Source organism: Lynx rufus, unplaced genomic scaffold, assembly GCF_022079265.1.
Source record: "Lynx rufus isolate CCGP_SWC_20201006 ecotype Redwood Valley unplaced genomic scaffold, mLynRuf1.p SCAF_2, whole genome shotgun sequence".
Classification (NCBI taxonomy): domain Eukaryota; kingdom Metazoa; phylum Chordata; class Mammalia; order Carnivora; family Felidae; genus Lynx; species Lynx rufus.
Genome location: NW_025814834.1, coordinates 169,164,761 through 169,188,714, shown reverse-complemented (window position 1 = coordinate 169,188,714; position 23,954 = coordinate 169,164,761). Strand labels below are relative to the sequence as shown.

General features: G+C 35.9%; 1 protein-coding gene across 1 annotated transcript in view; it reads left to right on the top strand.

Annotated features, from left to right (window-relative positions):
- Nucleotides 1-23,954, top strand: part of RAVER2 (ribonucleoprotein, PTB binding 2) — a 92,678-nt gene that overhangs the window by 27,665 nt on the left and 41,059 nt on the right. The window contains exons 4-8 of the mRNA XM_047084250.1: nucleotides 1,399-1,590; nucleotides 13,274-13,400; nucleotides 21,784-21,869; nucleotides 23,479-23,580; nucleotides 23,738-23,849. Of these exons, the coding sequence (XP_046940206.1) occupies nucleotides 1,399-1,590; nucleotides 13,274-13,400; nucleotides 21,784-21,869; nucleotides 23,479-23,580; nucleotides 23,738-23,849 (619 nt within the window). The remainder of the gene's footprint in view (nucleotides 1-1,398; nucleotides 1,591-13,273; nucleotides 13,401-21,783; nucleotides 21,870-23,478; nucleotides 23,581-23,737; nucleotides 23,850-23,954) is intronic.

The following is a 23,954-nucleotide window of genomic DNA, read 5'->3' as shown; positions in this document are numbered from 1 at the left end:
TTGGAAAAAGTTTCATGGAAGAAGTTTCATGAGGAAAGTTTTAAAAGGAAGGAAGAGGGGCGCCTGGGTGGCGCAGTCGGTTAAGTGTCCGACTTCAGCCAGGTCACGATCTCGCGGTCCGTGAGTTCGAGCCCCGCGTCGGGCTCTGTGCTGACTGCTCAGAGCCTGGAGCCTGTTTCCGATTCTGTGTCTCCCTCTCTCTCTACCCCTCCCCCATTCATGCTCTGTCTCTCTCTGTCCCAAAAATAAATAAACGTTGAAAAAAAAAATTTTTAAAGGAAGGAAGAATGTGAAGGAAAGATAGAAATTTGGTCTCACTGTATAGTTAGAAAGTAAAACTTCAAAAATAAGAGAAAAGAAACTAAAAAGGACTAAGAAATGATTTAATTGTAATATTAACCTATGAGATGCCAAATCCAAACAAGTATCATAGATGTGTCTTCTTAAAGACATACCATGCTGAATTTTATCACATTTACCACTTTATAGAGTGAATGTGTTTAAGATAATTCAGACATGTTCAAAACTTAGAAACTTTTTAGTGTCTTATTTTGTTCTTATTTTTGCTCTTTGTACCAGTCTTTACAGATCCAGGACTTTAGTATCTTCCTTTACACTCTTACAGGTGGGTGACTGGAAATAAATCTAGTTCTGCATTGTAGGAGTTTGTTTAGGGCACATTCAGAAATAAAGCTTGTGTGTTGCATATGGTATTTTAACAAACCCAGGGCACAATTTTCCCACATAAGGTTTGCTTTGGAATACTTGACCAAATTCCTGAGATCTTCCTGAAATACTGAATTAAAAGTTGAATATGGTTCCTCCTACCTTTCTTCTCTTGATAATATAAACTTTAATTTACATAGATATGTGGTCAGATAATTGTTCAGTATCTTTCTTTGTCCGTGTATCTGGTAAATATATTTTAAAGAAAGTGTTATTTATTGTGTTTCTACATTTTTCTATAAATTATCAGTTACACATCTTTCTTAATATAGAGGGAATATTGTCATTTGAGCTTTGAGTTTTAAAGTAAATTAGAAAATCAAAGAATTGAAAAGAAATTGGACAGAGTCTTTATCATCCTATCTTCAGGACTGCATCTAAGCAACTAGTGAACATTCGTTATTTATATATTTGTTTATTTATTAATGTACCTATATGTCCAGTGTGGGGCTCGAACTCATGACCCCAAGATCAGGGATCGCATGCTCTTCCAACTGAGCCAGCCAGGCATCCCACAACTAGGAAACTTTTAATTTTCGAGAGAGAGAATACATTATTTTCACCAGTATATGCTCTGATACATTTGTTTTTGAAAATGAAAATTACATACTGAAAATAAATATTTCTAACCAGATATTAGGATTCTCCTTTTAACAAACTGTGTTAAATCAGCTTGCACAGGATGAAGGTAGTTATGTTGGCGGCTTTGCAGTGGTGGAATATAACACTGCAGAGCATGCTGAAGAGGTTCAGCAAGCCGCTGATGGTATGACGATCAAGGGAAGCAAAGTCCACGTTTCCTTCTGTGCCCCAGGAGCACCTGGGCGAAGTACATTAGCAGCATTGATAGCAGCTCAACGTGTGGTAAGTTTATTGTTCTTTATGAGGATATAGAAGAATGCTAATGCTATCTTAATCTATCCAAACCAGTTGACCATTCATTGGACCTTCATTACATTTCCATTACACAAAGACATTCTTCCTTTGTAAAAATTGGCTAAATGGTATCTCTGTCAAATCAAACCAGGAGTCATTACAAAAGAAAAAAATTGCATTAAGTAAAGTGTATCCATCTGAAGAAGTTTTTTGAAGGAATGTTCTGTTCTAAACTTTGAGTGTAATGTCTCTTTTTACAAGGTGTTCATAAGTATGCATAGTGCAAATACAGGAAGGTGTGTGCTTCCTTTTTGCCCACATGGTTCATTGTAACTACTTCTTTATTGTTGACTGCCTGCTTATTTTTCTCTGTACCTCTGTAGTATGGAAGTTCCATGCAGATAGACACTATTTCTTGTTCAGTTTTTACTCGAGGCATGTTAGCATAGTATGACATTTGAATGTGACGTTAAAGTATGATTTTGAAATGTATTGTTGGGAATGGAGGATAGAATTGCTAGATAAATACAAATTTTGCATGGGACATACTTACATTGAAAAAATTATTCATTGATTATCTGAAACCCATCTGGGTATTACCAATTAAATCTGGCAACCATAATGAGGTAGAAGGAATTGAATAAAACCTTTCAAGCAGTAGGATGAGGTGAAATTTGCATGCTTCCAGAGTGGTGAGTGGTGGAGGTGGAGGAGTATAGAAAGGGATGAGATGGTAGGTTGATGCCAAATCAGAGGACCATCAAGCACTGGAAGGATTTAGACTGAATTTGATAAGCAGAGGGGAGCTTATGAGGTATATAAACAAGGTAGTGATGGGATCAGAGTGAAGCCATCAAGAGATTAGTCTGAAAGTGGCTCATGGATGAACTGGGGAGGGAGAAAAGGATAGGAGATTGCTCTTGGTCTCACATTACTTGCCCTCCTCTTCCTGTTCTTGCACTTCATGTCTGGTCCTTGATCCCTTCTCCCTTCTTTTGTTTGCCTTTTCCTTCTTAAGCTCTCCTGTCATTCTCCTGTTCTAAGTCACAGCCTCAGCTATTCTTTGACTGTCAATGTCATGCCTCTGTTGGATCAGAGTTGCTGAGTTTACAATTCTGAATTCATCCAGTCACCTACTTCTGCAGCCAGGGCACTGTGTCCTCTTGAAGAAAAACAAACACTTGGGTGACTTGATGCTACTACATGTGTGAGTCCTGCATTTATGGCTGGTCCCCTGAAAAACTTTAGCTTCACATCTCTCATCAGCTGCTCTTCTCCATTTTCTACAGCAATTACCTTAAGCCTTAATCTCTCTTCTGCCTTCGTCCTTTGTATCAGATGGTCATGCTTCATCCATGGACAAAGATCCCTGCTCTCTTGGAGGAAGAGTTGTACCTCGTCCAGCCAACACAGCGGCTCATGACTGTGTCTCCCATCTTCAAGGATCGTGATCCTTACCTTTCAACGTTTTTTCATTGGTTGCTCTGCTAGCTCCATCCCATCTTCTCATAAACATGTTCAGATCCTTTCCTTTAAAAATTCTTTCTAGAAATTGGCTTTTAAGTCAGAGTGGCTAAAATGAACAAATCAGGAGACTATAGATGCTGGAGAGGATGTGGAGAAACGGGAACACTCTTGCACTGCTAGTGGGAATGCAAACTGGTGCAGCTGCTCTGGAAAACAGTGTGGAGGTTCCTCAAAAAATTAAAAATAGATCTACCCTATGACCCAGCAATAGCACTGCTAGGAATTGACCCAAGGGATACAGGAGTGCCGATGCACAGGGGCACTTGTACCCCAATGTTTATAGCAGCACTCTCAACAATAGCCAAATTATGGAAAGAGCCTAAATGTCCATCAACTGATGAATGGAGAAAGAAATTGTAGTTTATATACACAATGGAATACTACTTGGGAATGAGAAAGAATGAAATAGGCCTTTTGTAGCAACATGGATGGAACTGGAGAGTGCTATGCTAAGTGAGATAAATCATACAGAGAAAGACAGATACCATATGTTTTCACTCTTAATGTGGATCCTGAGAAACTTAACAGAAGACCATGGGGGGAGGGGAAGGAAAAAAAAAGTTTGAGAGGGAGAGAGCCAAACCATAAGAGACTCTTAAAAACTGAGAATAAACTGAGGGTCAATGGGGGGTGGGGGAGGTGGGTGATGGGCAATGAGGAGGGCACCTGTTGGGATGAGCACTGGGTGTTGTATGGAAACCAATTGGACAATAAATTTCGTATTTAAAAAAAATTTTTTTTATGTTTATTTCTGAGACAGAGACAGAACACGAGTGGGGGAGGGGCAGAGAAAGAGGGAGACACAGAATCCGAAGCAGGCTCCAGGCTCTGAACTGTCAGCACAGAGCCTGATGCGGGGCTCGAACTCACAAACTGTGAGATTGTGACCTGAGCCACCCAGGCGCCCCAACAATAAATTTCATATTTAAAAAAATAGAAATTGGCTTTTATATTGCTCTTCCTTCACAACTGGAGCCTCTTGAACAATTAGCCCCCACTTGCTTCATTCCCGTTTCTTCATTTCCCATTCCGCCTCAGCCTGATATACTGTGGTTTCTACCTCAGCTATTCAAGTGAATCTGTTCCCATTTAGATTAATAGAGATTTCTTAGTATTGAAGTTGAGTAGGCACTATTCAGCATTTTATTGCTTGGTGTCTTTAAAAAAGTCTCCTCCACCATCTTGAATTCTACCCACTATTCTTTTTCTGCCTAACTATTCGTGCCCTTTCTTCTTTTTCCCTAAGGGCTGGTATCAGACTTCTGCCTTTGGCTTTTTCACTTACTTCTTGTATATTCCAATAGCCCCAGTTATTGCCTATCAGTAATGACTTACAAGCTTATATTTTTGAACCAGTTTGCCCTCAGCACTAAATATGCATTTCCAAATGATTATTAAACATTCTTCCTTCATATAAGTAGTTAAATTTCAACATTTTCAAAAGAAAAGTATCTTTTCTCTGGAATTTGTTTTTCTGTGTTCTATAATGTAATATTGGATTTGCTGAGGTTACAACTCTGAATCCATCCAGTCACCTACTTGCACCAGCACACTGTGTTCCCTTAGAGAAAAACAAACACCTGGGTGGCTTGATGCCACTATAAATATGTGACATACATGTATGATTCTGTGTTCGGTATGTGGCACAAGTTCACCCAAACTAAAATTATCTGAACCAAAAACTCAGTTAATCATGATTGGTTTCCCTCACCTGCTGCCCAAATCCAGATGTCAAAAATATTAGTAAATCCTTTCAGTTGTATGTCCCAACATTTCTTAAATCCTTGAGACTTGTCAACATCTTTGTTACTTTGCTCAGGATCTCATCTTCTCTCACCTTGGTGTTGAGAATAACCCTCTGTGTGGTCACCACTGTAATCCATCTTCCACAGGACCTCAGGAGTGATCTTTTCCATCTTCAAATCAGATTATGTCATTTACTTACTTAATATTCTTTAATGTCTGAATAAATTCAGATTCCTTTGCATGGCATGCAGGGCCCTTCATGATCATATATCAGTGATAATGAGAAATCTTAAATGTTTCTTGATCTTAAAAGTAATGCATTTGCATTGATGCTTTCTACAGGTTCCTGGTACATATACTTTATCAAATTTTCTGAGATTAAAAAAGAAAATCATGGGGCGCCTGGGTGGCGCAGTCGGTTAAGCATCCGACTTCAGCCAGGTCACGATCTCGCGGTCCGTGAGTTCGAGCCCCGCGTCAGGCTCTGGGCTGACGGTTCAGAGCCTGGAGCCTGTTTCCGATTCTGTGTCTCCCTCTCTCTGCCCCTCCCCCATTCATGCTCTGTCTCTCTCTGTGCCAAAAATAAATAAACGTTGAAAAAAAAATTAAAAAAAAAAAAAAAAAGAAAGAAAATCATGGGGCGCCTGGGTACAGTCAGTTAAGCATCCGACTTTAGCTCAGGTCATGATCTCACAGTCCATGAGTTCGAGCTCTAAGTCAGGCTCTGTGCTGACAGCTCAGAGCCTGGAGCCTGTTTCAGATTCTGTGTCTCCCTCTCCCTGCCCTCCCCCCCCCCCTCAAAAATAAATAAACATTAAAAAAATTTTTTAGTAAAAATTTTAAAAAGTCATAAATAGGTACTAAAATTTATCAGAGCATTTCTGCAACTTGAGATAATCCTGTGATTTCTCCCTAAATTCTTTAATGTGCTGAATCACACTGATTTTCTCATGTTAAACCATCCTTGCATTATAAACTGTAATTGATAATATTTTTTCCAATGCATTGTGTGATTTGATTAGATATTTTATTGTGCATATGTGTACGTGTCCTCATAAGTGAAAAATGCTTAAAATTTTTTGTACCATCATTTATTTTGGAATCAAGGGAAATACCTCATTAACTGATTTAACTGTTTTTTCTCCTGCTCCCCTTTTCTTGCTACTTCATGGATCAATTCATATAAAATAGGGCTTGCCCATTCTTTGAAAATTAGAGAAATCTTGTCCATGAAATCATGTAGACCTAGTCCTGGAAACTCATACAGAGGAAAATCATTGGTTACCATTTAAGTTTCTCCTATAGATGTTTAGACATTTTACTTTTGTTTTTGTCTCTATGCCATATTTGGCATTTGATTATATTCCACAGATTCATCATCCATTTTGGTTAATTTTTCAAATTTATTGGCACATAGTCATTTATAATATTTTTAAAATTTATTTTGTCTGTTCTCATTTTTTAAAATTTTATTTATGTATTTTGAGAGACAGAAGAGCACATGAGCTAGGGAGGGACAAAGAGGGAAGGAGAGTGAAAGAGAGAGAGAGAGAACAGAAAGAAAAGAAAGAAAGAAAGAAAGAAAGAAAGAAAGAAAGAAAGAAAGAAAGAAAGAAAGAAAGAAAATCCCAAGCAGGCTCCACACTGTCACCACAGGGCCCAGTGCAGGGCTTGATCTCAGGAACAGTGAGATCATAACCTGGACAAAAATCAAGAGTCAGATACTTAACCGAATGAGCCACTTAGGTGCTCCTACTGTTCTCATTTTCATTGTGTATTTTATTTACTTTTTTTCTCTTTGATCAGTGTTGCAAAAGATTTCCCCATTTTATCTTTTCAGAGAAACAGTTTTCTTGTGTTTATTTCTACCTTTTGCATATTTCTGCCCTTCTTTTTAAATTTTAATTCCAGTATAGGTAACATAGTGTTATATTAGTGTCAGGTGTACAGTATAGTGATTCAGTCATTTTGTACATTACTCAGTGCTCATCATGATAAATGTACTCTTAATCCCCTTCACCTATTTCGCCCCTCCCTCCACCCACTTCCCCTCTGGGAACCATCTGTTCTCTACAGTTAAGAGTCTGTTTCTCAGTTTGTCTTTCTCTTTGTTTTGTGTCTTAAATTCTACATGTGAATGAAATTATAAGGTATTTGCCTTTCTCTGATTTATTTCACTTAGATCCATCCATGTTGTTGCAAATGGCAAGATTTCAGTCTTTTTTTGGCTGAGAACTATTCCATTTTCTGTGTGTGTGTGTGTGTGTGTGTGTGTGTGTGTGTGTGTGTGTGTTTGTATCACCTCTGCTGTATCCATTCATCTATCAGTGGACACTTGGACTGCTTCCACATCTTGGCCGTTGTAAATCATGCTGCAGTAAACATAGGGGTGCCTATATCTTTTTAAATTAGTGTTTTTATATTCTTTGAGTAAATATCCAATTGAGAAATTTCTGGATCATATGGTAATACTATTTTTAATTTTTTTGAGGAGACTCTGTACTGTTTTCCACAGTGTCTGGCCTTATCTTTATGATATCCTTGTTTTTTCTTTTTCAGGTTTACTCTTTCTCCTCTGTCTTTATTGATATTAGTACTTAGCACCTTTATTTTCAATCTAGGTTATTTTCTGATGAATATATTTAAAGCAAGTTTCTTTTTAACTAATGCTATACCTATGTGTCATAAATTTTATTTTGGCTTTAAGTTTTTATAATTTACAGTGTTTTTAATAATTTTATAACACGGAGTGTTATTTTAGTTTCAGGTATACAATATAGTGATTCCACAATTCTAAACAATGTCATAAATTTCAGGTTATAAATGTTTAAAATTATTTTATTTCCTTTTATACTCAAAGCTTTTGTTTTTGTTTTATGTCCACTTACAAATTTTCAAAAACTGTTCTTCTGACATAGATTTGTAATTTATGGTACATGGTTACTTTCTGTGAATGAGCCATGTGTGCTCGGAAACAATCCAGACTCTATGTTTGTGGGTTATAAAGTTATATGTGCATATATGTATGTATAAATATTAGCTTGAGTTTATTAATTATGACTCAGATCTTCAATATCTTATTTTTTTGTCTGTTTGATCTGTCATTGAGAGAAATGTATTAGAATTTATCTGTGTAATTGTTGGGTTTTCTTTTTACTCCTTAGTCTGTTAGTTGTTTCTCCATAGATACATAGATAGGTATAGGTATTATTAATTAGGTACACATTTGCTTGTAGTCATATTGATCATTTTACCAGTATATATGTTCTTCTGATGTTAGAATTGCTACTTCAGCTTTCTTTTAGTTTATATTTGCCGTCCCTTTATTACTAACCTTTCTTTACATTTTGTTTTAGGTATGTGTCTTATAGCTAACATGTTGCTCTAAAAACATGTGTTTAAAAATCAAATTAAAAAAGTATGTCTTTAGTTGGTATATTTAAACTGCTTGAATATGTAGTAATGATTATTCTTTTATATCACGTTTCCACCCCCCGTTTTTTAATGTTTTTAGTTTAGTTTTTTTTTTTGAGAGAGAGAGACAGAGCATGAGCAGGGGAGGGGCAGAGAGAGAGGGAGACAGAATCTGAAACAGGCTCCAGGCTCTGAGGTGTCAGCACAGAGCCTGATGTGGGGCTTGAAACCCTGAACCTTGAGGTCATAACCTGAGCCGAAGTTGGATGCTTAATTGACTGAGCCGCCCAGGCACCCTATACTTTTTCCCTTTATTTTCATTTCCCATCTACTGTTGGATGAATAAGAATTTTCTTCCTCTTGTTTGAGAGTAATATTCTCTATCTTCATCCTCTTGGTGATTGTCCCTAACTTATTTACATCCCTAGATTTATTAGTATCTCTTTCTTCCCACTTAACTTTTTTTTTTTTTGCATTTTAAAAAAATTTGTTTTTTAATTTACATCCAAATTAGCATATGGTGCAACAATAATTTCAGGAGTAGATTCCTTAATGCCCCTTACCCATTTAGTCCATCCCCTCTCCCACAACCCCTCCAGCAACCCTCTGTTTGTTCTTTATATTTAAGAGTCTCTTGTGTTTTGTCCCCCTCCTTGTTTTTCTATTATTTTTGCTTCCCTTCCCTTATGTTCATCTGTTTTGTATCTTAAATTCCTCATATGAGAGAAGTCATATGATACTTGTCTTTTTGTGACTAATTTCGCTTAGCATAATACCCTCCAGTTCCATCCACATAGTTGCAAATGGCAAGATTTCATTCTTTTTGATTGCCGAGTAATACTCCATTTATATATATACCACATCTTCTTTATCCATTCATCAGTCGATGGACATTTGGGCTCTTTCCATACTTTAGCTATTGTTGATAGTGCTGCTGTAAACATTGGGGTGCATGTGCCCCTTTGAAACAGCACACCTGTATTCCTTGGATAGATACCTAGTGGTATAATTGCTGGGTTGTAGGGTAGTTCTACTTTTAATTTTTTGAGGAATCTCCATACTGTTTTCCAGAGTGGCTGCACCGGTTTGCATTCCCACTAAAAGTGCAAAAGAGATCCTCTTTATCTGCATCCTTGCCAACATCTGTTGTTGCCTAAGTTGTTAATTAATGTTAGCCATTCTGACAGGTGTGAGGTGGTATCTCATTGTGGTTTGATTTGTATTTCCCTGATGATGAGTGATGTTGAGCATTTTTTCATGTGTCAGTTGGCCATCTGGATGTCTTCTTTGGAGAAGTGTCTATTCCTGTCTTTTGCCCATTTCTTCACTGGATTGTTTTTGGGTGTTGAGTTTGATAAGTTCTCTATAGGTTTTGGATACTAACCCTCTATCTGATATGTCGTTTGCAAATATCTTCTCCCATTCTGTCTGTTGCCTTTTAGTTTTGCTGATCGTTTCCTTCACTGTGCAGAAACTTTTTATTTTGATGAGGCCCCAATAGTTCATTTTTGCTTTTGTTTCCCTTGCGTCTGGAGATGTGTTGAGTAAGAAGTTGCTGTGGCCAAGGTCAAAGAGGTTGCTGCCTGTTTTCTCCTTGAGGATTTTGATGGCTTCTTATCTTACATCTAGGTCTTTCATCCGTTTTAAGTTTATTTTTGTGTGCTGTAAGAAAGTGGTCCAGGTTCATTGTTCTGCATGTCGCTGTCCAGTTTTCCCAGCACCACTTGCTGAAGAGACTGTCTTTATTCCATTGGACATTCTTTCCTGCTTTGTCAAAGATTAGTTGGCCATATGTTTGTGGGTCCATTTCTGGGTTCTCTATTCTGTTCCATTGATCTGAGTTTCTGTTCTTGTGCCATTACCATACTGTCTTGATTACAGCTTTGTAATACAGCTTAAAGTCTGGGTTGTGATGCCTCCAGTTTTGCTTTTCTTTTTCAAGATTGCTTTGGCTATTTTGGGTCTTTTGTGGTTCCATACAAATTTTAGGATTATTTATTCTAGCTCTGTGAAGAATGCTGGTGTTATTTTGATAGGGATTGCATTGAATATGTAGATCGCTTTGGGTAGTATCGACATTTTAACAATATTTGTTCTTCCTATCCAGGAGCATGGAATATTTTTCCTTTTTTTTTTTTTTTGGTGCATCTCCTTCAATTTTTTTCATAAGCTTTCTATAGTTTTCAGTGTATAGATTTTTCACCTCTTTGGTTAGATTTATTCCTAGGTATTTTATGGTTTTTGGTGTAATTATAAATGGGATCTATTCCTTGATTTCTCTTTTTGTTGTTTCATTATTGGTGTATACGAATGCAACTGATTTCTGTGCATTGATTTTATATTGTGTGACTTTGTCGTATTCATGGATCAGTTCTAGCAGTTTTTTGGTGGAATCTTTTGGGTTTTCTATATACAGTATGTCATCTGTGAAGAGTGAAAGTTTGACCTCCTCCTGGCCGATTTGGATGCCTTTTATTTCTTTGTGTTGTCTGATTGCCAAGGCTAAGTCTTCCAATACTATGTTGAATAACAGTGGAGAGCCACTTAACTCATTCTTATCTCCGTCTTACTTCCTTCTTCCTATCCCACCTACCACCATGTTGGTTCCACATTTTTATTTTACAGTTGCCTTAAATATTTCCCCCCATGGTACTAGGTTTTGTATGCAAGATTGAAATTAACTCTGATCTTACATATGTTTATTTGCACGTATCATGTAACATGTCTTGTATTTACTGCATCTCATGTGATTTTCAGAGATGGTATTAATGTGGTAAATAAAAACTTTTGAGAATTTGTATAGTTGGAAGTATTTTAATTTCTTTTCACATATTTAGGTAATAGCTTAGATGAATATAAAATTATAAAAATCTATATTCAAAGTTCTTCCTTTGGCCCCTTGAAAATATTAATTTGTTGCCTTCTTAAATCCATTGTTGATGCTTGGAGGGAGATGATAATCATTTCCTGTTCCCTTTGGAAATACATTCTTTCTCACTGGAAGCTGTTAGCATATTTGTCTTTGATATTCTTAAATTTCATACCCAAAAATGTGACTAGGTGTGTTTTTGTCCTTATACATCATATCTGGAACACTGTGAATCCCTTTCATTCTGTGCTTTTTAAGTTTTCTTTAATGATGAGCAATTCTCAGCTGTTATTTCTTCAAAGACCCTGTTCTTTTTTTCTTCTCCTTCAGGGACTCTTGTTTTGTACAGGTTGACACTTCTAACCTCTTCATTGCCTTGCTTATTCTCTTTTGTTTTGTTTGCATTTCTTATTTCCATGTTTTGTTTTGTTTATTTGCATTTTCCATTTATCCTTTTCTGATATCTTCTGGGAACTTTCTTTGAACTGATATTTCCAGTCACTGTTTTGTTTTTCAGCAACACATATTCTGTTTAACCTATCTGTTCAAGCACAGGATAGAGAATAGTGTATTGCTCTGTATGAATTTCTTCAGTTTCCTAGTGGACAGAGTGGTGATAATAGTATCAACCCTGTTGAGTTGTTTTGGAAAACTAAGTGATACAATCCATGTAAAGTGCTTAGAACAATGCCAAGTATGTGGTAAATGAGGGCTGTTTTTCTCTTTTTTTAACATTTATATTTTTCATGCCCACTATTTCAAATTAGTTATTCTTTGTAACTTCTACTCCTTGATTCACATTACTGATAAAAATGTTTTTTTAAAGGATATTTATTATGTCTGTTACTATGCAGCATTCTTATTTCCTGTCCATTAATTCTGGTTTGCCTCTTACAGGTGTCTCTTACAGTTAAGGGGCTCCATTCTCTCCACATGTCTAGTTGTTGTGTTCTGTGAATACATATTTCCCTGGGAGGATATCAGCTTCCCTGTGTGTGAATGTTTAGAGGTTGAGGGAGTAGAGGCTGGACAGGGGAGAGCTAAAGCCTACTCATCTTAGCTGGGGTTTAGGGAAGGCCGGTGAGGAGCGAAGCAGAGTACCTCTGCCTTTACTATTTGTCCTTGGCTGCAACCCTTTTCCCACCTCAACCAGGCAATCCCGCACCTTTGAGAAACCCTTAATTCATTGGTCCTGTGGCTGTCACTAGATTGATGCTGCTGTTTTCCCTTCTTGTGCTGGCCAGGAAAGTCCTCATCTCTAGAGGGCAGTGCGGAGGCAGCAACATAGTTGCACAAGTAAAAAGCCCTTCCCCAAACTGGCTGTAGGTCCAGGCTCTCTCATGCTCCTTGATGTCTGCCTCTGCACTGGGACCTGCTGCCTTCTATCTCTCCAGGGATTTCTCACAGGTTTTGTGTCCCATTCTCAGATTTGTCACCCTGTCCCTCTATCTTCATAGTATCTGGGTTTAGAGTGGGATTCCAGGTGCATTGTCAGTTCTCCATTTTTTCATGGCTAGAAGTTTATAGTTTTTTTATAACCATACGTTAGTATTCTCATCTATCAGGTTGGTTTTTAAAACTGAACACAATTTCAGAATTTTAGGAAGCTCCTAATTACATGTGTGTGAGTCCAGTTCAGCTTTGTATCAGAAGATTAACTTAATAAAGACCTTTATTAAAAGAAAATTTATTCGTAAGGCAACCCACATTATATAGTAAGGCTCTTCTGTAGTATAAGATATTCATACTGCGTCGACAGATTATCTCCCTGTTAATATATTCAGATACCCTTGGCATCTTTCTACTTGTATGAAGAGATTTAGCTACCTAAATTGTTTTTGTTTTTATCTTACTAAATCGTTAGTCCTCTTAGAGCCAATTTGTATTTCACTGAGACATTTTATGATGATTTCAGTATATGCTATACAGTATTTATAGTATATATCTTAACATAATTAGAAATTGTAGAATATATAAAAAAATGTATCATAGAAAGCAATTTGCTTGTATCATTAAAAGATCAGATGAATGAGAATTTCTGAAAGAAAACCTTTAAAATTTCATCTTTTGTACTTATCCTTGTTATAGTGTTTCCTATTTCTGTATTTATTAAAGATGCACAGTAATCAAAAAGGCTTACTTCCAGAGCCAAATCCTGTACAAATTATGAAAAGTTTGAACAACCCTGCCCTGTTACAAGTCCTTCTACAACCCCAGCTTTGTGGACGAGCTGTTAAACCAGGTAAGCACCATGGCACTGATTAAATATAGAAGGTTGGCATGAAGTCAGTTTGTGCTGTTTTATATGAAAAACACATTTAAATTAGTCCAAAAATATTTTTCTAGGACTTGTCATGAATTTTAATTAATGGTCTGAGGTGATAATATGTTTTGCCTGTTTTTGGTAGATACAATCTGCTTATATGTTTCCTGATTTCTTTTACCTTTTTAACACCAGTTTAGCTCATAATTAAATGACAGGAATTTATTTTTATTTTATTTTATTTTTTTTATGAAATTTATTGACAAATTGGTTTCCATACAACACCCAGTGCTCATCCCAAAAGGTGCCCTCCTCAATACCCATCACCCACCCTCCCCTCCCTCCCACCCCCCATCAACCCTCAGTTTGTTCTCAGTTTTTAACAGTCTCTTATGCTTTGGCTCTCTCCCACTCTAACCTCTTTTTTTTTTTTTTTTCCTTCCCCTCCCCCATGGGTTCCTGTTAAGTTTCTCAGGATCCACATAAGAGTGAAACCATATGGTATCTGTCTTTCTCTGTATGGCTTATTTCACTTAGCATTACACTCTCCAGTTCCATCCACGTTGCTACAAAGGGCCATATTTCATTTTTTCTCATTGCCACATAGTACTCCATTGTGTATATATACCACAATTTCTTTATCCATTCATCAGTTGATGGACATTTAGGCTCTTTCCATAATTTGGCTATTGTTGAGAGTGCTGCTATGAACATTGGGGTACAAGTGCCCCTATGCATCAGTACTCCTGTATCCCTTGGGTAAATTCCTAGCAGTGCTATTGCTGGGTCATAGGGTAGGTCTATTTTTAATTTTCTGAGGAACCTCCACACTGCTTTCCAGAGCGGCTGCACCAATTTGCATTCCCACCAACAGTGCAAGAGGGTTCCCGTTTCTCCACATCCTCTCCAGCATCTATAGTCTCCTGATTTGTTCATTTTGGCCACTCTGACTGGCGTGAGGTGATACCTGAGTGTGGTTTTGATTTGTATTTCCCTGATAAGGAGCGACGCTGAACATCTTTTCATGTGCCTGTTGGCCATCTGGATGTCTTCTTTAGAGAAGTGTCTATTCATGTTTTCTGCCCTAAATGACAGGAATTTAAAGACCAGATAATTAATACACTACATTGTTATTGACTGTATCAACAGACAACATGATACTTTTCTAAGTAATATTTTTAGCAGAATTACTTTGTTCAAAAATGCTAAAGTTATGTTTCCTTTTTGCTCTTTTTTGTTGAAAAATAGTTTTACTTTGTAGAAAATGACAAAAGCATTATGGAAATCTTTATAATATTGGTATATATTAAATATCTATTTAGTATTCCTTCTCTGATAAGAGCCTACCTTTTGAAATGTACAACTATATGTACATAAAATGTATACTTTAGCATTATGAAGTGAATTTTGATATTCAACATTAAAGTTTAGAATAAAAATGTTTAAATACATTTTATGTTTGTTTCAACGCTGACTGGTCTAACACCAGCTAGTGGACTGCAATTCAGTTCTAGCACTAACTACCCAGGGTTAGCCCAGACCCCAGAAGTTAAGGGCTTAGTCACCAACAGGTCTGCCTCTCTTTACGCACCAGTTGTCAATTCAGGGGGGCCCCAAGCCACCTGTACTTCTGACCCCTGGCTACAAATTCAGGGATTCCAATGACCACCCCAGGTTTGATGATTTACTAGAACAGTTCATAGGGCTTAGGAAAGCCCTATACTTATGATTACCGTTTGATTATAAAGGCTACAACTCAGAAACAACCAAAAGAAAATACTCTTAGAGCTAGGTCTAGGAGGGCCCTGAATGCAGAGCTTTGGTGATCTTTTCCCATGGAGTCAGAGCGCATCTCTGTGTTCGCCAGCTAGAGATGTCTACTGAATTAAATTTGGCATTCAGAGTTTTTATTGAAGTTTTGTTATGTAAGCAATGACGACCTGTTATTGAACTCAATCTCCAGTTTCACTCTTCTCTCTGGAGATCAGGAGGTCCTGCTGATACCACGTGGCCCAAAGCTCCAGCCCACTAATCACATAGCTGGTGTTTCTGGCAAGAGCAGTACCCCCATAAAGGCCCACCTTGAGTCACCTCATTAGCATAACAAAGATACTTGTAGCACTCAGAAAATTGTAAGGATCTAGTATTCCTTCTAGGAACCAGGGACAAAGACCAGTTAAATTTTGTATTATACAACAATAGTCATAGTAATAAATATGTCCCATAATCATCAATTATTTGTGTGTAAGAAGCAGCTTTAGAAGTTTTCTGGTTCAGCCTGTTACATAATCAGATATCTCTTCTACAATTTTAATGGTATAGAGATAGTTTTTTACGTCTTGATTACTTAAAGCATGAGAAGCTCATTATTTCCCAAGGCAACCTATTCCCTAATTAGACAAATTTATTTACTAGAGTTTTTTTTAAATATTAGATGGTAATCCCTATAATTTTAGCCATTTATTCTAGTTCTTCCTCTGAAGAAACACAGAATAAATCTATTCCTTCTTCCATAAGAAAAGACTTCTAATAATATTTGAAAAGACAGCTACCATGAGACCTTAGTCATTTTTGGTTTTCCCTGTCTTCTATTCTCCAGGTCAGTGATCTTCTTAAAATTTATTTATTTTTTGAATATGCAGCCATATCAGTAAAATAAATTTTGAGCAGAGCCCCAGTGTATATAGTATATGTATCAATTATATGTCAGTTATATAAATGCACCCTTGTCGACCTGTATATTAAGAAATGATAAAACTTAATATTTTTTATTTAAGGATGAAAGTTAATATGAACAAGAATTCTAGTATTTTTTTTCTACACCTCGTTAACTTCTTTGAAGACTACCGTTTTGTATTTGGCTTTCCATAATATGTCCCAAGATACGCTCTCAGGCCTCCCCAACTGGTTGTCCTCTTGTAGATAACAGCCTAGGTTTTCTGATTTGTCCAGAAATAGGGTATACACAGACATGAACATATCCTGTAAATGGGTTTTGATCAGCATAGAATGTGGTGGGATTTCCCTCCTGTGATCATACTGTTGCTGTTCATGCAGTCCAAGATTGTATTAGTGTTTGAGGGAAGTATTTCATGCTCTTGGGTCTTTTAGAAAGTATTGTCCACATCTTTGGACTCTGGGCTCTCTTTAGTAACTCCTGTCCAATATTAGTTTTTGTCTTTTCATCTGAGAATATATATTCTCTACTCTGCTTTTCTACTCAGATTGATGTATGGCCAAGAAATAAGTTATGCTTATTTTAGGGATAGTTTCACAATTTTAAATAGGATGTCTCAATATTACACTGATGGAGAAATTATTTCACCAAGCTTGCTTTCTTCCTTTGTGTGGAGTGGCAAGGGAGGAAGATTAAATCTCCTTAACGTGAACACATGCAAAGCTTCTGGAGGATGTAATGACAGTTTCTTGGTGGTTAGGAAAGACTAAGTGTCTTGTTAATCAGTAAATGCCACCTGTATTTCCTTTATCTTTTTAAAAAAATTTTTTAATGTTTATTCATTTTTGAGAGAGAGACAGAGCATGAGTCACGGAGGGGCAGAGAGTGAGGGAGAGACAGAATCTGAGGCAGGCTCCAGGCTCTGAGCTGTCAGCACAGAGCCTGACGTGGGGCTTGAACTCACGGACTGCAGGATCATGACCTGAGCCGAAGTCAGACGCTCAACCGACTGAGCCACCAGGCGCCTCTGTCCTTTACTGTATCTAACTCTATCCCTTACTGTATTTTGAGCTCCTCACAGAGGGCTCTGAGCAACCTAAGAATTATAATTCATTATAATTATGTTTATATTAAGTAGTATAGATATTTATATTTATACCCTCGCTCTTCTTCCTTCTCGTTTCATTTCTCAAATAACTCACACTTATTTACCTGTTTTTAGTTTGCCTCTCCCACTAGAATGTAAGTTCCATAACTACAAAGATTTATGTCTTGTTCATCTCCTGCACCTAAAGCAACTGTTAATTATAATGAAAGGAACTTAGTTATTTACAGATCAATCTTCTTCCTCTGTATCTCTGTTCCACGGCTTATACATACCTTGTTACTCACATATGGTCTGTTCTACAAATTCTCAACTACTCTGCCTTTTCTGTCTAATCTGTACACTTCCATCAGCTTGATTTTCTTCTCAGACCCAGTTTGGTTATGTTACTCTGACCATACTGATCTTTTCTCTTCAATCCAGACCTTTTAACCAACTTCAAAATACAATGTAAATATTCTAGACTTCTTTCTTTATATGTATGTGTGTGTGTCCCTTTTAAATGTTAACTAGTATGCAATTACTTGTAGTCTAAGTTATATTTTTAACAGCTTTATTGAGTTATATTTGCATATTAATCTACACATTTAGACTGTAAAAATTTATAAGTTGACATATGTATAAAACCATTGTGTACATCATTTTTATATATAAGTATATACCCATATGTATATTGCCATAATCAAAATAATGAACATATTTATAACTCTCAGAAGTTTCATTTTGTCTTCTTATAATCTCCCTCTCCTCCATCCCTAGGAAACTACTGATTTGACTTCTGTCACTATAGTTTGTCTTTTCTAAAATTTATATAAATGGAATCATCCTGAAATTTATATAAATGGAATAAAATAAAATTACTATTTTGAGACTCATTCATGTTTCATGTATCAGTAGTTTTTTTTTTTTTTTTTTTTAATGGAGCCGTATTGCATTCCACGGTTTGCATATCTATTGAATTGTTGATGAACATTTAGGTTATCTCTAGTTTGGGATCGTTACAAATAAAATTTCTGCGAACATTTGTGTGTTAGTCTTTCTGCAGACTTATGCTTTTATTTCTCCCTGCTAAATATCTAGTTGTGGAATGGCCAGGGCATGTGGTAGGTGTAGGTTTGAGTTATAAGAAACTCTCCCATCTGTTTTCCATTGTGGTTAAACCACTTTGCATTCTCAGTCATCAATATCTAGGGCTCCAGTTTGCTTCATATTCTCACCAACACTTGTTATGTTCCTCCTTTAATTTTAGCCTTTCTATTGGGTTTCTCACAGTGATTTTGACTATTCCTTTCAATGATTTTGAACATCTTTTAAAATGCTAATTAGTCCTCTTTATATCTTTTTTGTTATATCATTTTAAATATTTTATGCCTTTTTCTTATTAAGTATTATCTTTTTTTATTAAGTTATCTTTTTCTTATTAAGTAGTAAGTGTTCTTTATTAGAGGTACAAGTCCACTGTTGTATGTATGGGTTTGCACATATTTTCTTTCACTCTGCAAGTTTTCCTTTATTTTCTTAACAGTGTCCTTTGAAGAGCAAAATTTATTATTTTGGCAAAGTCCAATTTGTTTTTTGTTAAAATTTGTACATCTTTTGTCATATTTAAGAAATCTTAAAAAAAAATCTTTGCCAAATTTTAGGTCATTAAGATGCTCTCATATATTTTCTTTGAGAAGTTTTATAATTTTTTATATTTAGATTTCTGGTTTATGTTAATTTTTGTTTATGGTGTGAAGCTAAGTAAAGGTGCAGGTTAATTTTTTACCGTTGTTCCACCATCGTTTGTTAAAAAAGATTATCCTTTTCCATTGAATTGCTTGACGCCTTTTTTCAAAGATCAGTTCACTCTGTATGTATGTATGGCTCTATCTCTGGATTCTCCATTCCATTCCATTGATCTAAACATTTGTCTTTTTCCCAGTACTGCATTGTCTTGATAAATGTAGCTTTATAACAAGCCCTGAAATCAGTGAGTGTAAATCCTTCTTTTTGTTTGGCCTATTCTCTGTTCTTTGTATTAATGTATAAATTTTGGAACTAGACTGTCAATCTCCATGAAAAAATGTCAGTAATTTAATTGGGATTGTGTTAAATCTATACTAATTTGGATAGAATTGACAACAGTGTTGAGGTTGAGCCATACATATGGTATATTTCTCAATTAAGGTCTTATTAATTTTTCTCAGAAATAATTTGTAAATTTCAAGGTACAAATATTACACATATTTTGTCAGTTATTCATAGTATTTTACATTTCTTGATACTGTTTTAAATAGAATTGCCTTTAAATTTAAATTTCGAATTTCTTATTTCTAGCATATGAAAGTACACTTGATTTTGTATATATTGTATCTTGCAACCTAGCTTATTATTTCCTGTAGGTTTTGTTCTTAGGATTTTCTATATACACAATCATGTAATCCACTAATAAACACATTTTCACTTCTTCCTTTCCAATATGTGTGACTTTTACTTCTTTTTCTTGCTTTATTGCAATATACAGAAATTCAGCATAATTTGTGTATTGAACTGGTAAGAATGCACATCTTTGCCTTGTTTCTGATCTTGAGGAGAGAACATTCATTCTTTTACTGTCATATTAGCTATAGCTTTTTCACAGATTTGCTTTTTCAAGCTGAGAAATTTGCCTTCTATTTCTATATTGCAGAGAAATTTTGTCGTGATAATTGCTAGAATTTATCCAGTGCTTTTATGCATTAATTGAGATCATCATATGTGTTTTTTGTTTTTGTTTGGTCTGCTAGCATGATGAATTACATTAATTTTTGAATGTTAAACCAACCTTTTATTACAAGGGTAAACCTCATTTGGTCATGATGTATTATAGTCCTTTGTACATATTGTTGATTGACAGTGTTGTTCAAGACTTCTTGAGGGGAGGATGGGGCACAATGGAGGAAGTTAAGGATAAAGGCAGTTATATGTGAGACTGTAGACATTTCCAGAGTGTTTTGATTCTGGTGGTGGTTGTTTTAAACTGGGAAATACTGTATTCATTAAAAGCTGTGAAAAAATATTTTTTAATGTTTTATAACAAAATACAGTGACTAACTGAAAAAAAGAGAGGAGTTGGTGTTGAAATCTCTAACCATAATTGTGGATTTGTCTACTTTTTTAGTTCTAGAAATATTTGCCTTCTGTATTTTGAAGCTTTGTTATTTGAGGCACATTTAAGATTGTTGTATCCTCCTGATGACCCCTTTATTGTTATGAAATGACCGTTTTATCCCTCTTTCCTAATAAACAATCTGTCTTTATAAACAACTTAGCTAATGACCTAATCTTCCTACCACCTGTTGTGAAACAGGATCCTTCTAAAGAAAACAATTTGCTCTTATTTTATTTTTGAGAGAGAGAGGGAGCAAGAGAGAGAGGGAGAGAGAGAGAGAGCAAGTGTGAGCGCGCATGAGTTGGGGAGGGACAGAAAGAGGCACAGAATCTGAAGCAGGCTTCAGGCTCTGAGCTGTCAGCAGGGCTCGAACTCATGGATGATGAGATCATGACCTGAGCCGAAGTTGGAAGCTCAACCAACTGAGCTACCCAGGTGCCCCCAAAGAAAACACTTTTGAACAGTTTTCCAAAGATGGACTAGTTTAGCAAGTAATAAAAACTTGTGCTTTTTAAAACATGGGATAAACTTGTAGACATGTTATATGTGAATTTCAAATATTTTTGATCGTTAGATTAAATGCTTTTTTTTTAAGGCACTTATTTTTTTCCCTTTCTTTTTTTTATAAATAAGACAACACAATTCTTTATTTTTTTAAAGTAAGCTCTCCATCCAATGTCAGGCTTAAACTCATGACGCACAGATCAAGAGCCACATGAGTCACACGTTCTAACCAACCAAGCCAGCCAGGCTCCCTAAGATGAAATGCTTTTTGAAGCACTTTCTATGCCTGACCATTCCTAGTTGCTTTGTAATAATTAGATGAAATTACTTCACATATTTTCTATCTCATGTTTCTGTCTATTATTTATTTTGAAAACATCTCTTTTAATATATACTCTGGTATTTGTCGTCAGGCAAACTTGGTAAAAAGTGTGGCTATTTATTCCATTTATCAACTATGTATTGTTTCTTTTGTTTTTATTATATAAATATTTTTATGTACATATATTGTCTTCTTAAATGGGTTGTAAGCTCTTCAAAGGAAAAGACTGTATGTTCTTGGCTTTCCCACCCACCCTACTCCCTGCCAACATACCCCAAAAATCTAACACAAATATGGAGCAAATGACAGGGGTTCAATTAGTATTATACTTACTCTAATACATGGAGTTAGTTTTGTTGCTCTAAGAACTAGAGAAGAGAAAGCCTAGGGTTGGTGTTTTATTATCTTGACAAGAAGGTGTTGGGATTTGAAATCAAATTCTGATTTTGAATCACAGGGAAGGGAGCTTGTTACTTCTTGTGTGACAAGGTCAGTATATAATTGACCTTTCAATAAACTTGTTAAAAGTTTTAAAAACTATATTTATTTACCCTTTTTGGAGTTTATTTGTTTTTGAATCCCATGTATGTCATGAAGTTAAATATTTTATTTTCTTAAAAGCAGTTCTTGGAACACCTCACAGCTTGCCACATCTGATGAATCCATCCATCTCCCCTGCATTTTTACATCTGAATAAAGCACATCAGGTATATAAATGGCATTGAGTACTGAAGTATCAAACATTTGGAGTGACTCATTTGTTTGCTCTTAACATTTAAAATTCTTGAGAAGTTAAATGAGTATTTCATCTCTAAAAAAAAATTCTTAGTAATAACTATGGCTATATGAAAACACAGGACATCAGATCAAATTAAGCTGATCAAAGCAGTATAGTTCTGTTTATAGGGCATTAAGGGAAGAGAGGTGTATTTTGTGGCATATTTTTCTAGAAATAAGTAGTAAAAACAAGTCTTATGTGGTCTTAACTCAAAGTATTCACAGAAAGAAAAAAATGAATGTGAACTCTTAATTTTTAAATTTTAGTCTATATGAAAATAATTCATACAAGAATAAAAATGTGTTTCTTACTTTCAGATAAGTATTTTAAAACGTATTTGTATGTAAACATAATATTGGAGATAAATACTACTCATTAATTTCTGGTACTGCTGTGTCTATATAAAAGCCTAATTACAAATCCAACCTAATGTATGATAGATGATTAATGTAGCTTAATGAAGGAGTAGTCCTAAACTGAGGTTTTGAAGAAAAGGTTTATCTTTTATTTTTCATTTTTGGAATCTAACGTAGGACCTTGTACATTAGAGGGTCTTTATTCATTCATTTAGTCAACATATTGAGAATCTAACATGTACTGGACACTGTGCTGGTCATTGAGGCTATAGCATTGAACAAAAACATTCATAGTCCTTTGTTCTTGAAGAATTTCAACAAATATAGAAAACATGTTAATTCTAATAAGTTGTGAAGAGTGACATGAGAGGGGAGTTCAGAGTACTGACGATATTCTCTTTATTTTAGAATTAAGACAAGAATGCTTAATTTTGCCCAGCTGGCCTCTGCTGCCTCTCCTGCTCATTGGGTATCACTGTCCCAGCAATAATGGCCTGCTTTTGGTCCTCGAAGGACTTTGCTCTCTTCTTCGTTCTTTGGTCCTGCTGCTGCTTCTACCTGGAATGCTCCCCACCTCAATACCACCTAAGTCCCCCAGACTTCACCTAGTTTTTTCTCACAGCCTTCAGATCTCTGTGCAAGAGTTGGTTCCTCAGGGAAAATTTCCTTGAATTCACCAACCTAAATCAAATCCCCAACTATTCTCATAGCTCCTGTATTTTTCTTTCACATACTCATCACCATTTGTAATTATATGTTTTTAATATTAATGTCTCCCTCCCTCAGGAACCTCTAAGATCTGTGAGGGCAGATTGTATTTTGTATTTCTCATTATGTAGCACTGTACCTGGCACACAGTAAGTGCTCAGTAAATATGTGTTGGATGATTAAATGAATAAATAAATGATTGAATGACAGTGACATAAAGCCAAAAGGGGGTGGGGGGAGGAAGAAGGATGAAAGAAAAAAAGAAGATCTGGAGTTAGTTCTATGACCACATAATCACATCTTGTATATTATTAAAAGAATTAATTAGCATTGCCTGAAGTAGGAAAGTAGGATATTAAGAAGCTATTGGCTTTTGCTCAGATCAACTGGAGAATTGAACTTTAAAATGAATTGGGTTCTGTGAAAAGTAGCTTTTCAAAATTAAACTAACTCGATGCTTTATCATTTTCACAGAGCACAGTTATGGGTAATACTTCTAATTTATTCCTTCAGAATCTTTCTCATGTACCATTGGCACAGCAACAATTAATGAAGTTTGAGAATATTCCTAATAATGTAAGTATGGCATTGTTTTTTTCTTTGGAATTGAGTTCATTCCTTTTCTGTATTCAGGCTGTCAGATTGTTTATGAACATTCACATGTGTAGCCTTTTCATTTGGTGATATCCTGCTGCCATGAGCAGAAGTCTTATTTTCTTTTCTTCTTTTGCAGAAACCGGGCTTACTTGGAGATCCCCCAGCCATGATACTTCAAACCACAGTAGGCATGGGGTCAGCGCTTCCTTTGAAAACAGAGTTGGGTCATCATGGAGAAGCACATAAAAGTAAATGACATGCATTTACTGAGAAGTCTGGAAGCAGTCAGATTTGAGATTTAAAGATGGTTTACCTATATTCTGCTTTTATTTACAGAAAGGTTAAATTTGAGT